We start from the raw sequence: 16,006 nt of genomic DNA, 5'->3' as shown, positions 1-16,006 counted from the left end.
GGTGAAGGTAGAAAGTACAAGAGTTGGTAACAGATTGGATAAGCGTGTGAGCACCAGTGAAGAGTTGAGGATTCCACTAAAGGTGTGAACATGGAGGACTAGGAGAATGTAACAGGAAGGTTAGGGAGAAAGGAAGGCATGGGGAAAAGAATGAGTTATTTTACACATAGCCTGAGATGCCTGATGGCATTCAGTCTGAGACATCCAAAAGGTAGAAGGCCATGTGGGGCTAGAAATTGAACCCAAGAGAGCAGATGAGATCACAAAGCAAGACAGTATAAAGGAAAAGGAGAAGGTGGCCCAGGACACAGTCTTAGAGAACACCCAAAGTGAGTGGTTAGGACCTGGAGGAAGATCCAGTCAAAAAAACTGAGAAGGAGCTATCGGACAGGCAGGCAAGCAAAAGTCCAGAGAGGAGTGTGTAACCAGGAGAAGAGAGGGGTTAACCATGTCAAAGTCTGCAGAGAGGTCAAGAAAATCGACACTAAGAAAGAGCCCATTAGATTTGGTTATTAAGAAATCACTGGTAACTTTGGAATCAAGAGTTGGAAGCCAGATTGCAGAAGGTTTAGAAGACAAATGTGAGAGAAAGTGGAAGCACCAACTGTAAATTATGATGCTTTGGGTGAGCTTAGACAGGAGACAGAGGATAGAAGATGACAGGGAGTAGGGATGGTGAGAAAAAGTGAGAGCTTTGTGTTAGTAAGAAGAAGGGAATCATCAAGAAACCAGGCAGAAATTGAAGATAAGTCAGAGAGGAGAGATGGTAGAGGGGACAATCTGCTGGACCAGTAGGAATGGGATCGTGGAAAGGGCTCGGCCTGGAGAAAAGCCACCTGTGCATGCAAGATGGGGGCAGAGGAAGAGATGGCAAAAGAAGACATCTGAGGGACATGAGGCCCAAAAAGAGGATGGACAGCTGCTGCACTGGACAGTCTAGCTATAAATATGGCTGGAGGCTAACAGAAGGACAACATGATGCCATAAGGTAAATGCCAGGCTCCAGGTCACCATTAAACTTAACATTTTCACTATGACATACAGTATTTTCAATGCAATTTCATCTGAAACTATAAAACCTCCTTTTGTTCATATAATTCGTATATATTTTATCATGGTAACTTGAAAAGTAGTACCAGCTCACGACACTCACTCTGGGTTGCAGGAGGGACCCAATTCCCTTGCTCCTAGGCCTTTATAAATATTGCCTGGCATGACATCCCCACCCCTGGTCTAGGACCCAAATTTGAGGGATAATTATGCAGCTGTATGACTCACAACCTAGGAAAAGGAGATCATCAAAAATTACACAATGCTGAGGAGATTTTTTTTTAAACCTCCTTAACAGAACTAGAAAATGTAAAGGTTTTTTCCCCACCTTTAAACCTGCATTGACTTACCTTTTTAAAAACACTTTAAATGTTATTTTTGCATCAGCTTTATTTATAAATATGTCCCTCTCTACCCAGAGAATCATCCCTTGTATGAAATAAAAAAGAAAAAAATTTAAAAGCATTTCTGCCAAATTAATACATCAATTGAATGTGACAACATATGCAATGTTCCAGTCTCCCATCTCTCTAATGAAGGGAGGAAGGTATATTTTTCCATCTTTTCTTCGAGTCAAACTTGGTCAATATAATTATACAGCATTCAGTTTCATTCTTTTTTATTCTTTCCATTTTCACTGGGTTAGTCATGGTACATCCAGGTTTTCTTGGTTCTGTCTACTCCCCACTACGTCAGGTCATGTCTTCTCAAGCTTCTCTAGAGTTCATGATGACCATTTCTTACAGCACAGTCATATTCTAGCACATTCAAGAACCTCAATTTCTTTAGCTTTTCTGCAAATTCTGGACATCTACTTTGTTTCCAGTTCTTCACTAGTACAAGAAGAACTGCTATAAATAATCTGGCGTATATGTGATCTTGAGATTTTTGTTCTTCTTGCGTGTGTGTGTGTGTGTGTGTACATACATTCACAAATACATACATATATGCCTTGCAATGTGTATGAGTGTGTGTATTTACACACACACACACACACACACACACCCCTACCTTTCTGTACTGCTACGCATCTGATCTTAAAAAGGTGTGAACACTCTGGGCATTTCCTAGGCATGGTTCTAAACTGCCTTCCGGAAGACACAAATTCACAGCTTTAAGGTGTATTAGTGTGCTGTCTTTTTAAAATTATGAATTTAAGTATTAACAAAAATGAAGATTTAATATACAAAGACCCAAAAAAGGTGACTGCTTATGAAATTGTAATCTTGTTACAGACATCTTTCTTCATCTAATTAAATTTCACACAATAGTAACAAAGCTGCCCTGTGTCTCGGAGTCCCCTGTTGAACTTCTTTCTGTGTCCTTCTGTGTCTTTATTTCACCTTTCAACAACACTGTGGGCCTATCCTTCCAGGAGCCCTCCAAGATTGATCATTCTTACATTCTGTCATCTTTGCCAACGTACTAGGTAGGAAGTAAAACTTCAGAGAAAAATCTCTGACTACGGATCTGAAGGAATTTTTTATATAGTGTCTGATAGTTTGAAATTCTTCTTTTGAAAAGTCTGTTCATATTCTTTGGTTTCTTATTCCCGGTAATAGCTCTAGGCCTTACAGACTCGTGTTAGCTGCCTCACCTTAGCCAACAGCCCTTGATCAGAGATAATTGATTTAACCATTTTTTCCTAATCAACAGCTCCCCTTGATTTCACGCAGCCTAAATGACCTATTTAATGCTCACCTCTTCCTCGTTTGGTTAGGATTCTCACCCCAGAGCAGGGGCTCTTAACACGGTATCTGGCAATTTTTTTCTTAATGTTTTTATAACTATTTCGAAAGAATTGGTTTCCTTTGCAAACCCTGGTATTTTATGTTTTACATTTTAAAACCTGAATCTGAGAAAGGCTCCAGACTTCATTGAAGTGTGCCATGACAGAAGGAAGGTTAAGAATGCCTGACATGACCTGATTTCAGACAGCCTACTTTCCAGCATCCCCAGGAGTTCGTGCCAAAGAGGGAGGTCTTCCCCAAGTATCTTCTGTTCTCAGTTCTATCGGCCACTGGATTCACCTTATTTTATTCTTTACCCAGTCTGTCCCAAAGATTTAATCTGACTTTTTGATTATTACAGCCTTCTAATATAGTCTGAGTCCTATAATTTCTCTTCCCCATCTTCACTACTACTGATTTTTCATGAATTCCCTCGAAATTTTATGCATTTTTTTCCTTCCAAATGAAACTTACCTTATTTTTAAGAAGATATTTGTTCCTACAGATCAAAATTTCCCGCAACCATTTGAGAATTTCTGTACTGCTAAGCATCTGATGGGTAGTTAGCTTTTTACAGATATAAAAAAGCATTTGTGAGCTGAAACAAAATGAAGGTGATCAGCAGAAGCAGAGCAATCCTCCAATATAGACACAATGAACAATGAATGACAGAATTTTCCTATGATGTAGTTTTTAATGACTTGGATTATTTTTGTCAGGTTTGATAAAAGTTTAGCAGGGTACCAATCAAATAATGATGACAGTGTCTTACAGGTTAGAACTTAAATTTTTTTCCCGCAATACCTCGCCAATGAACCTCATGTCCATTCTTCATTTTAAAGAACTTTAAGCAGACCTCATTACCAGAAACAATCTATGTAGCTTTTTAATTCATCCATCGATAAGCTAAGTCATCCTATAAGGCCTGATTTGTAGGTCATGCTTGAATACACTGCCCTATAAGTCAGATTTACCTATAGTATGTTGCCTTCATGCCCCGTTTAAATAATTTCATCTCTTTCGTATCACATGGGTTATCATCTGTATAATTTGCCTTCTCAGAAACCTTAAGCTAATAAACTGAAAAGTCTTTGATACGAACTCTTCACTGTCCAAGATTGTTGTTACATTAGGATACTTTTGAAAATTACAAGATTGTTTAAAGACTCGAACCCGAAACAGGCTAGCTAGGTAGGCATTGTACATGTTATGGGCATACAAGTTTCATGTTTAACTATGTATGACTCTACAGAGCTGGAATTTTAAAAGGCTATGAGAAAGGTGATAAAGATTAAAATGGACATACCTAATCTCCCAGAATGTTTCTATTGGCGAATCTGGATTCCATAAATCAATGCTATCCAACTGATGAAGAACCAGCAAAGCCTAAATTAAAGATAAGAGTATTTCACTAGTGCTTTAAGCAAAGAAAAGCAGCAGCACATGAGGCTTTCAAATGTCTCCCTTGGACAGAATAAAGGTCATTCTATAGATGCTCTCTCTGTACCCAGAGTCTTACTAAGCATTGTGCCTGGCACACACTGACAGCTTAAGAAACTCATGCTGACTGTTGGCTGATTTCAGAACAAAAACTGGCACCGTTTTACTGAAGAGCTAAATGTTTCCAAAGACTATGACCTTCTTCCCACTAACAAGAGAGTAACTGTGAGGGAAAGCTGCTCATTTGTACAGAGACAGAGGAGTGGTCAGATCCCCAGGTCTGCCAAGGAGGCAGATGCTGTCTCGCCTGCTAGAAAACCTCTGGAACAAGAGAGTATTTTGGAAGGGACTAAAAAGGGTAGGGGTGGGGGGGAGATCGAGACTTTGTCCTGTACAGAATATTTATCCTTGAGATCGCGGCTTTGCTAAGAAGCAGACTATAAGATACTTGCTATTTTCAAACAAGATCTTTTCCTGCCGTTTCTAAAGAGACATGATGTGTTACAACGGGCGGAGAAGATGCCTCAGAGCCAATGAACCCTGGGTTCGAGTACTGCCTCCTATATGAAGGCTGTGTGACCGCCTTCAGTGCTCTAGGCAACTCTGAGGCTGTCTGCAGGGAGGAGCCACTGTGACACTATTCCTACCCCCTGTTCAGAAAGGTCCCTTGGGGGCCCCTGGGGAGAAAGCTGAGAATCACCACTCCAAAGAAGGATGGAGCTAGGCAGACAGGGACTGTACAAGTCACTTCTTTTGTACCAGCCCCATGATAGCCCTGCTTTGTGAATACTGCTGATTGGGACAGAAGGATCAAGTGAGGGATGTCAGGATGGGACATATGGATGTGTCTGTAGGCAGCAGGGGGTGATCCAGTAGACAGAGAGAGACTGAAAGTAAGGGGAAGAGCGGGGATGACAGATATCTGATGGAGAAGACGGGATGGGATGGGATCACTTGAACAAGTAGAGGGTAGCTTTGGTGAGGAGCAGGGCACTTTGTCATGGGAGCCAGGGATGGAGGAGGAGAGCGTAGCAGAAGGCCTGAGTCATGGGAGGTGAGGTAGCTCACAGAGAGTGGCCTCCATTTTTTCTGTACAATATGAGACGAGGTTCTAAACTGAGAGGGTGGGGAGGGGGAGGTAAAAGAGGTTTGAGGAGGGATGAAGAAGTCTGAAGAGCCAATGTGAAGAGGGGGATGGTGAGATGGGGAGGCAGCACAGGATTGCCTAGCAGCAATGAGGATCCAGGGGAGGCTGGGTAGCATCGATCTGTAGGGGCCTAGTCAGAATCGTAGGGTTTTCTTCACCCATGCAGGAGCAAAGGCAAGAAATGGTGGGAATTGATCCAAGGAGAGGCTTGGCTGGGTGTAATTGGGGATCTGATAAGGGGGTCAGGATTAAAGAGAGGAGGACAGTGTAGAGCTGAATTGCTTCACTGAAGGAACAAGGTGGAGAGGGAAGGAGAGAGTAGCTGGGGCAGGAGAGATGGCCTAGCATTGAACTGAGAGATCAAAGGCTTGGAGGTCATAGTGTGGAAGGAAAGGCATAGGGTGGATGAAAAGCCAAGAGATCATGGTTGCATGAAGGGATTCCAGAATTCTTGAACACATTCTGGAAATGGATGGGAAGCAAAAGTATTCCAAGCTCCCAGGCTCAACCACTGAGAAGAGAAGAAAAACTGAGGGTTAAGTGACTTGCCTAAGGTCACACAGCCAGTGTGAGCAGGGGCAGAATCTGAACCCAGATCTTCACAATTCTGAGGCCAGCACTCACTCTATCCCCTCCCCCATGCTTCCTTTCATGGTAATTTCATATCCAAAAAAGTCCTGAAACAGTCTTTTAACTAAAAATTTAAAATTCTAACCCTCCAAACCAAAGCTCCTACACTGCACCCCCCTCACGTAGGTGCTGACTCCAGATATGTAGCATGCCATCCATCCAAGACCATTCTGGTCACTCATTCCTTCACTGTCTTATCTTCTTATTAAGTCTGTTCTGCAGCTCCTGCCTGTGACCTTCCCTAAGCGGGAGGGCCAGGAGGAGGGTCCACCTAAAGTGCTGGGGCCAGCCTCAAGTGCTCTGGTCATGATGCTGAGAACCAGGGGTCATAGGGGCTGCTGTTCCCGCACTCTTAGCATAGGATGGGCACACATCTTTTCAGATCCTATCGCTCCCCTAACAACATCATCGAGTCCCCTTCAATTGGACGATTTGGGGCTTTCATGACTCATATAAACACTCTAGTTCTCGCGGGCATTTTCGTAGCCCTTGAGGGCTCTCCTTTAAGAGGGTGTCTTCCATGGAATACGTCACAAAATATGGTAAAGACAACAATCAATGATTATTAATAGCAGAGCTGCTAACAAACAAACCAAGTTACTCAGCCTGTCCTTTTGTTGAGAAATAAGATGATCCCAAATCTCCTCCTCTCCTCGTCCCCCCAGGTTTCCTCCCCTCCTCCTCCCTCCCAGCTTCCTCCCCCCTTCCCTCTTCTCCTTCCCCCCACCCTACTCTCCTTCCATGACCCCAAAGGCTCACTCCTCAAAGACTGTGGTCTTCCATGATTTGGAGCAATAAAACACAATCAGAAGAATAGGGACTCTCACAAGGCAAATGATGCGCTCCAGGGGGACAACACCTGTGTAATCCCCCAAAGCGATCGTATTCACTTCTTCGTCTTACTCAATTCGGGGTCCAATCCTCTCACGTTTGGTGATTTGTTTTGCCAAACCATGCAGTTACATACTGCAGGCTTTACTAATTTTTATTTTTTGGTGCAATGGTACAGGGGGGTGACCAACAGGGAGTGACAGATTAATTTTTTAAATGCCTGCTACAAAAAAGCCAAAACACATCAAAACAAAACTTGTTTTGAAAAAAATAAGTAATATATAACATAAAATAAAAACAAATAAGCAAATTCCTTGATTAAAATCCACAGTTGCTGACATTCTCAAAGGACATGAGTGTGAGTCTCCACTTGCCACGGTGTGCCACAGGCACTCTAGGTCCAGGGTTCCTCAGCTGTCAAATATCAATCTAATCAGATGATCCCAGGGACACTTCCTGCCCTAAATCCTGTGACTCTTTTATGTGACCCCAGAAGTTCTGGATTTTAGATGTTCAGAAGTATAAAATTCAGCTCTCTTAAAAGGAATTGATTGTGTTACTTTCAGGGAATCATATTAAACTTTCATTTCTTGAATTGCAATTTAGAGAGTTAACCAGAACCTTTCTGATTATCGGAACGAACCACCAAAATTGCAGGCTTCACCAACGTGTCCTAATTCAAGCCCCCTTTAAAAACTCTAGATTCTGAGGACTATATCTCAAAACCTTTAGGAACTAGAATTTTAACTGTATCGATAAGCAGGAAGAATAAACAGAGTGCCTGAATGGGCAGAGCATGGCTATTACTGATATGCATTATCGCTTCCCAGGCCACCCAGCTAGAAAGGAGCCCCATGTCAGCTCTGGCGCAGCAGTGGTCAGACTCAGACGCTGGGGAATGGTGATGGTGCTAAGTGAGAAAAGCAGCTCCCAATCAGACAGCCCGTTACCATCACCAAGTGCTTTAGAGAACTTCCTTTGGTCCTCGAATCAATTAGAAATGAAGACACTGGGGTTCAGAGAGTAGACTGGGGTGCCCACAGGGCCTTCCAACTCAAGTCCAGTGCTCCCAGCCCCTCCTGACACCTCTGTGTCTTCAGAAATAAAGCCTTGTCTATGTGTATCCTCAGCACTTCCCACAGGGCTCTGCCCACAGGAAGCATCTCACACTTTCTAGACTGCATTTATTTATTCCCACGGGCATCAGCTTGAGGGTAGAGCCCGTTCCATTTCTGCCTTCCTCCTGCTGCGCCTCCTTCCCAGAGCAGCACCCAGCAGGCAGGTTCGGGATCAGGGCGGGCTGAATGAACATAGCATAGGAGATGTTGGGCTAGGAGGGGCTGTCGGCGCCAATCGTGCCCAGGAGGAAGCCAAGGCCCAAGGAGGTTCGATGACCTAGCCAGTAGATGAGCCACTGATGGGAGGTCAGGAGGCCACTCCAATAGCATCAGACAAATGTCCTTTTGTGCTCCCTTCCGGTGAGAAGCAGGATGTCAGGGAAGATGGAGTGCTGCTCAGAACCAGGGACCTAGAGCAGCACCTCAGGACCAACTTGATGGCCTTAAGAGACTAGTTTGCCTCTGCTCAGCATGCGTTTCTGAGTGTCAAGGGTCCCCTTATGGAAATATTAGGGTGCTTTCAGGATTTAATTTTAATTCCTCTTCCCAAATAATTCCATGTCATCTGGAAATACGAAACCAACTGAAGTATTACCTGCCAGACAGAATCCCTCTGCCCAGTGCCCAGTGTCCTATAGTTGATAAATACAGGGAGTCAGCTAGGAATTTCCAAACTCATGCTACAAATTCTCAATGAGCAATGGATGAGAAGAAGAAGAATATAGAATCAACTGAACATTCCTGAAAGCTGAATCAGAGATAATCGCTAGGATCTGAGCCTCAGTGTAAGATAGATAGCATGAAAGAGAGCCCCAAACCAAACCCCATCCAATGCTCATCTATGTGGCCCTCTCTGTCCCAAGAGTGCTGGGCTCAACCAGGAGGACAAGGAGAGAACCGCAGCTGTGAAGGGGCAGCCCTTTAGCGATAAGGATGATCTGGACAGCATGGGGGGGGTGGTCGGGGTGGGGGGACATTCCAGAGATGGGGCAGGAAGGACGGCAGCAGTGCAGGGCACATCCAGCACCAGCCCCAGGTCAGACAGAGCATGCTCTGTATGTGGGGGCAGAGAAGGATGAAAACACAGCTTCTGGACAGCCTGGAAGGGCAGGCGGGACTTTGGCTGTGACACCAATCAGAGGGCCTAAATGTCTACAAAGCACCTTCCTCACAAGAGCCCTCGGAGCTGCTTGGTGCATCCATGACTGTGGCCATTTTAGCCAAGAAGGAAGTGTGGCCGGCCCAAGGCCACACAGCTAGTCAGTGACGAGGCTGGGATGGGAACTTGGCTAGCTCGTCGTTCCAAGACCAGGTCTCTTCCCAATACACCACAAAGGAGAAGACGAGATGGCGGATCAGAGTCAGGAAGACTCAGGAGGAGGAGGAGGCTCCTCTAGTTACGAAGTGTGCCTACTGTAGCCATGACCACAGGCTGGAAGAGTAGGGGCAAGTGCCAAGGAAGGGTTAAACACTAGGAAATCTTCAAGGGCAAACTGCTGATGGCTAAGTGAATATGAAAGAAAGAAATAACCAAGACAAACCAAAGAGGACACCAAACTTTTAGACTCAAGTAACTAGAGACTCTTATGAAGTAAATGAAACTTGGGTCCAAAAGGTGCCACTCTACAGTCAAAATGAAAGAGAATGACCAAGTGCTGAGCAGTTCAAAGAGTCCCCCTCCCCCAAGTCTCTCTCCTCTCTTCAATCCATCCTCCTGAAGTGCGGCTCTGACCATGCCACGCCCCCAGCTCAGTGACCCTGAGTGGCTCCCTAGGGACTCCAGGATCCAACATTAGTTCAGCTTTATCTTGCCCTTTTTACATTCCAATTTTGGCCTGTGTTTTGTAATTATGGAAGTTACAAAAAATGCCCCCTACCAGAGTGAAAGACAAGACTCTCCAGTCTGTTTCAGAGAAGCTCCGTCAAAGACAGACAGGACAAGCAGAGACTCTTGATGGTCAGCATGTCTCGTCAGCTCATTCAAAAGCAGGGCTGGCATCAACATTCATTGTGTAAGGGCACCATAAGGTGTTATTGATAACTTGGTTTTAAAACTGCTCTACCTAAAGGCCCTGGTAATCAATACATTTAAAAAGTGAATTAGACTTAAGATTTCCTTATTTTTCTAAGCATCAGCAGTGGCAAGTTTTATAAAAGCTAAAGGGAGAGCATCCTTACCCTCTTAAAACAAGCCAGAGTCAGATGCCTTCATTGACATTTTCAAACCTATCACAACCAACTCCTACCATGAGGCAAAGACACCCACCACGAAGCCCCAAAACTGAGCCCAGACAGCCTCTCCATCAGAAGCTCAGTGGGACCCCCAGGGCTGGGTTGTTCTTACCTCCATCGCTTCCTGGGCTATCTCCGGCATGCTGGACTGGGGGACAAGCTGCACAAGGCCTGTGATTAATTCTGCCGTACTCCCCTGAGTTTCAGGCCCTTGTTTTCTTGGATTCTGCAAACAACAAGGCAAAGTTTTAATTCCCCTTCATAACACCTGGTAGAGTTTCCCTACTTGTATTCATCTACACTTGGTAAAAACCTAACTATAAATATGAGCCACCTTCAGAGTTTCATTTAGGAAAGTGAATGTGCTCCAAGTGTTAATGAAAAACTGTTTTTATGATTTTATGAAGAATAATGGAGTATTTCTAAATTACTTAACAATTCTAGTGGAAAGATAAGCTTCTAATTCACACTTTATTAATTTAGAATTTGTAACTACAACAAAGATAAGATTGAAATGCACTATAGAATCATAGAAAAAGGAAAAAATCCCCAACTTTAGAAAGTTATCCCAACCTCCAGAACCCTCCCCTCCCATCCCATCCCACACCCAGAATTTCACAGAAACACTGAGGCTCTGAAATTAGCAGCAGTACTAGAATTAAGGTCCCCTACCTTATTGTACCCACTACAATACCACGTTTCAGCTACAAAAGGAGTCTAACAGACAAATTAATAATGTTAAAAGGTCTCAAAGATTTAAGCTTTAGCTACTTGAGGAAAAAAAACATTTTTTTTCAGTAACTTCAGATGCTCATTTAGATGTACACCAATCAGAATTCTACATTTTCCGTAGAAGCTAAATCTCCTTTGATTTGCCAATCACAAGCCACTCTCTCAAAGTACTTTAATAAGTAGTCCTGTCAAAGATGCCAAGAAGGCGACAGTATTAAGTCTATTTCTAGTTATCCTAAAAGTAACATGACTTTAAAAAGAGAAAACCCAGATCAGTACTCTCCAAAGTAGGGGCAGCAACCTGAAACTTAAGGAGTGTGTGACAAACCAATGGGAGGAGTAGGAAGATAGGTCTGATGCGGCCCTCCTCCCACTAGTCAACCACAGGCTCACCTCCAATACAAGTGTCCTGTGCCTTAAATGCCACTCTCACACACCAACCAAGTGCCCTCTCCTACAGGGAGACTTTTGTGTGAGCCCCTCAGGATAGTTATGCCTAAACCAAACCTGACCTAGGTACCAACTAGCAGCTATGCAGGCAGAAGGCTCCGAGGCATCCCCCCTCACCTGCCAGCTCACCTCCTTACATCTCTTGGGTGAAACAGGAACCCAGAACGGGTGAGGCTCTGCTCTCTGAGGCAGTAGCCAGAGAGTAACCTATGCTACAGCAGAAATGAACTGGTTACAACTCCCCCTCTTTCTACCCTCTTCCGAACGTCACCCTATCCGAAGAAGGTACAACCACCCTTCCAGGCCCAGGTTTATAATGCTGGCATTCTCCTTGATTCCTTCACTTTCCCTCACTCCACAGAAATCCAATAACTGGGAAAGCTTGGCATGTCTACCTCCACATCTGTTGGGCATCCATCCCCTTCTCTGGCAATGCCCTAGGACAGGCCTTCACCTCTCCCCTAGACCATCACGAGTCTCCAGTAAAAACTGTTCTCCCTTCCTCCAATGTCTCTCCTCTGTCCACTCCATCCTCCAGACTGCCAAAGAGACGTTCCTAAAGCACGAGCCTGACCACATCATCCTACCTGATAAATTCCAGGGGCTCTCTTCTGCCTAGGATCAAATATTATTTTATCTTTATCTTATCCCTCTTTAGTTTCTGTTTTTGCCCAAGTTTTATAATGAGCATCATTAGTCATGCAAAGGTACACATACATATAATGAATAAATAAGTCAGGACAGATAAAGCCTGCTCTTTTTTTCTTTTCTGGTGGTGTACATGAGTCTGGAGGCAGTGATGTCAACTTTTCAGTAATTCAAGCTGGCCTTCTTCCCAAATTCATTTAAATCCGGCAATAAGTATCTAAAATGTAAACTCTTCCCAAGTCTTTATAACAAAACGTACACTCTTTGAATGGATTTGCAGCTGTCAAACTTCCAGTTCATATAGATGCTTATCCACTAGATGGCAGCAAAGATAGTATCTTCAAGGTTGAGCTCTAACAGTCCCATAGGCACTTAATTCTTACTTCTTCAAATACTCCAACAGGAGCACTCACATACCTCTAAGCACCAGGGAGTGTGGCTCCCTTCTGTGAAACTGAATGGCAGGCAGAAAAATGCCACCCATTACTCAGTACTCAGAGGACTGCACACAAGCACGTGTCCGAATGAAGATAATTAGTTGCCAGGAATGTGCCACCAAGGAGGGGACAGCAGAGAAGGGGCCAGACTCCACTGTATGCGCTGATTTTCCAATAACTAGCATTAGCTAGTTCCATGAGGCTAGCAAAGGGTCCCCCTACTTGGAGAGAGAGGTTCAGCAGAGCAGGCTGGATGGATCTCACAGGCTGGAGACGTCTCCGGGGCATCCAGTTTGAAATGACTGAGACCAGATAAACAGATAGACAGACAGACAGACAGACAGGAGTGATGTGAATGAAGCTGAGAGGTGAACTCCTGGGAACTGGGAGGGACATCACAAGAGAGCATCTGGAGGAATGGAGACAGTCAGAGCCCTAGAGACCCCAGATTTAGGGGCACATGATCCAGATGACAGTGCAGCAAAGGAGAGACTCATGAGAGTTGGAGAGGGAGGAGGAGAACCAGAAGAGAGGAAGTGTCAACAAAAAACCAGAGGAAATAGTTAACAAGGAGGAGAGGACAATCAAGAATACTGCAGGGAAGCGAAGACTGATGACGGAAAAACACCACTGGTTTGACAGTTAAGAGATGATTGGTTACACAGACTGATGCTGAGTGGAGAACACTGCGCACAGTAGCAGCCACACTGTGCGATGACCAGCTCTGACACACCTAGCTCATCTCAGCAATGCAAGGATCCGAGACAACTCCAAAAGACTCGTGATGGACAATGCTGTCCACATCCAGAGACAGAACCATGGAGTCTGAATGAGGATCCAATTTTTGTTTGTTTCTTCTTTCTTGTTGTTCCTCCCATTGGTTCTAATTCTTCTTTACAACATGACTAATGTGAAAATATGTTTGAAAAAGAGATGATTGGTCCTTTCGGAGCAGTCTGAGGTACATGATGAAACCAAAAGTTAGATTCCTAAGAGTTGCAGGTTTTTTAAGGAGTCTGCCTGAGAAAGGGAAGAAAGACATAGGATGAGAGCTTGAGAGGATGGCAGGGCTGAGAGGGTTTTTTTTTTTTTAAAGGGAGAGTGGCAGCTAGGTGGCCCTGTGGATGGAGCACAGGCCAGGGAGTGACCTGAGTCAGACACTAGCCGTGTGACCCTGGTCAGTCACTTAAAACTGATTGGCTTAAAAAAAAAAGGCAGGTGGTTGGGGGGCGGGGGGGGACACAGGACAGGACTTGGGCCTGTTTGAAGGTGATAGGGAAAAGCCAAACAGAAGAGAAGAGACTAAGGAATGGTGAGAAGATGGGGGATGACTAAGAGGGCAGCCTGATGTGCTGGAGGAGATGAAAGAGGGACAAGGAACACCTAGAGTCCCTCTGTTCCCCCAGGACCATCATGACTTCTCAGCACCTTCCTTCCTTCAACCCCCTGCACCATGAGGATTCTGGGCCTTTCCATATGCCCTAGAGCTGAACTTTCTAGGATGTGCTGGTGCCCTCAGTGAAGGAGCGAGTTCCTGGGGAAGAGGAGATTCTCTTGACATTTCTATTTGCATGCCCAGAATGTGTGTGTTAAGTACTTAATGCATGTTTTTTCATTCATTTTATTCATTCAAGAGAAGCAAACGGTCTCAATTTTGTCAACTTTGTCTGAATATAAGGGGACTGTAAGAGGCTCTAAGAAAGAAGTGAAGGTACAGAATGAAGTAGTTTCTGTGGGAAATGAGATAGGGTATTGATAAAGGAGGAATAAAAGGACTGCCTTGCTGCAGTGAGGGCCCAGCTAGAGATAGATAACAGAAATTAATAGTGTATCGAGTCAACAGACAGTATGACAGCCTCCATTCAGCAAAAGCAAAGGAGTGTAGAGGATGGAGTAATCCAAGGCCAGACACCTGGAAGAGGTGAGAAACGAGAACAAAGGGGAAAGGAATTTGAAGGTAGAGGCAATAACTGGTTAATTACGGGACTAAGACTGGGACAGGGATTTCAATAAGAACAAAGAATGGGCCAAAGGTGAACTGCAACACTTCATGTTCTCCATTACATTAGGGGGAGGATGTGCTTTGATCTGAGGTTCTAACTGGCTGGGGCCTTCCTACTTTAGGTATCTAGACTGGACCTACAGGGCCCTCTGAGGTCATCTGGTCCAGTTTCTTGGTTTTACTAATGAGGAAATAAAGACCCACTCACACAACTACCCCAAGTCAAGCCCTCATCCATTCTCACCTGGACTATGGCAAAAGTTAACTAGCCCCCTGGCTCAGGGCCCTTCTGGCTCTGTCCACCCTCCACACATAAATCAGTTCAGCTACCGCATTACTTCAACTCTGCTGAATCAAATGAAAACTTCTCTTGGGCCCTTGCAAGTCCTCCGTAACAGGCCTACCCTCAAGGTCCCTTCCCAGTGTCCTCACACACATTCTTCCTTGGTCTATGCTCTCTGGTCCTGCCAAACTGCCCTCCTCACTCATCTTCTTCCACCTCCATGGCTTCGCACTGGCCCAATGCATGGTGGGGAGGCACTGCTGTCACTGCCCCTTCTTAGAATCCCCAGCCCCACCCTGCATGAAGCATGCCCTACAGCTGTCTGGGCAGTGCTTTGGTGGTCCTAGTACATGTACTGAGAAACTCTGGATGTTGAGGTTCTGCAGACAAAATAAAATGCATGAAGACTGACTGATATAAATTAGACTTAACCTGCATACATGATACAAATATCCTATTCAAAAAATAAATAAAACTTGCTTATCATACATTTGCACTAAGCTCAAAACACATCAAACCTTGGACTCACAAAGAAGTCAACAAAAGGCTGATTTATCTCCTAGTGCTGTTCAGAGACACCTTCAGAGTGGCAGGGAATGCTGGCCTGTGAACAAAAAGCCTGGGAGAACCAGCGCAATGGTGCCTTCTGCCAAATCACCTGTCTGTTCTCCAGTTCATCTCTACCTCACTATGGATGAGTTGTCTTTCCCCAGTGGAATGGAAGCTTCTTGGGAGCAGGCCACTTCACCTCTGAGCTGCCATGTTCTTAGCTAGGTAAAGGAGGATGCTACTACTTGTAGAACTTACTTGGGTGTTGTGAGTGAAGCTCTCATAAACTAAGGCACTAGACAAGAATGAGTTGTAGCCACTGTCTTTGTGTAGACAGCACCTGACACACAGTAGGCTCTTCATAAATGCTTGTGGATTGACTGAAGTGACTTAGACAAGGAAGCAAATGGAAGAGCAGAGCAGGTGAACACAGACCCAACTCCAAATCTAGTGCTCCTCCCCCCGAACCTCAGTAAGCACACACCCTTACTCCCACTCTCCTTTCCCTTCTTCCACATCTCCCTGACAATTACAGAGACAGAAACAAAAAATAGGAGGAGACTGACAGGAGATTTAACCCACTATGCAAATATGCAATATTGAACCTTCCCCCAATTTTCCCCAGCAGATGTCAAGCTGTGCCCAATGGCCGCTCCCCCTTACCATCCACTCCTAGAATTCTCCTTGTTAAATAGGCGGATGTATGCTAACAATATGAGAGTTACAA

At 44.6% G+C, this 16,006-nt stretch overlaps 1 protein-coding gene across 1 annotated transcript in view; it reads right to left on the bottom strand.

The window, feature by feature from the left end:
* NF1 (neurofibromin 1) overlaps positions 1-16,006 on the bottom strand; it is a 239,706-nt gene that overhangs the window by 137,759 nt on the left and 85,941 nt on the right. The window contains exons 14-16 of the mRNA XM_036766465.1: positions 10,291-10,404; positions 4,087-4,166; positions 3,255-3,378 (exon numbers count right to left, since the gene is read on the bottom strand). Coding sequence (XP_036622360.1) covers positions 3,255-3,378; positions 4,087-4,166; positions 10,291-10,404 — 318 coding nt within the window. The remainder of the gene's footprint in view (positions 1-3,254; positions 3,379-4,086; positions 4,167-10,290; positions 10,405-16,006) is intronic.

This window comes from Trichosurus vulpecula, chromosome 7, assembly GCF_011100635.1.
Source record: "Trichosurus vulpecula isolate mTriVul1 chromosome 7, mTriVul1.pri, whole genome shotgun sequence".
Lineage (NCBI taxonomy): Eukaryota > Metazoa > Chordata > Mammalia > Diprotodontia > Phalangeridae > Trichosurus > Trichosurus vulpecula.
Note: the sequence above shows the minus strand (reverse complement) of the source record. Positions and strands in the feature narration are given on the sequence as shown.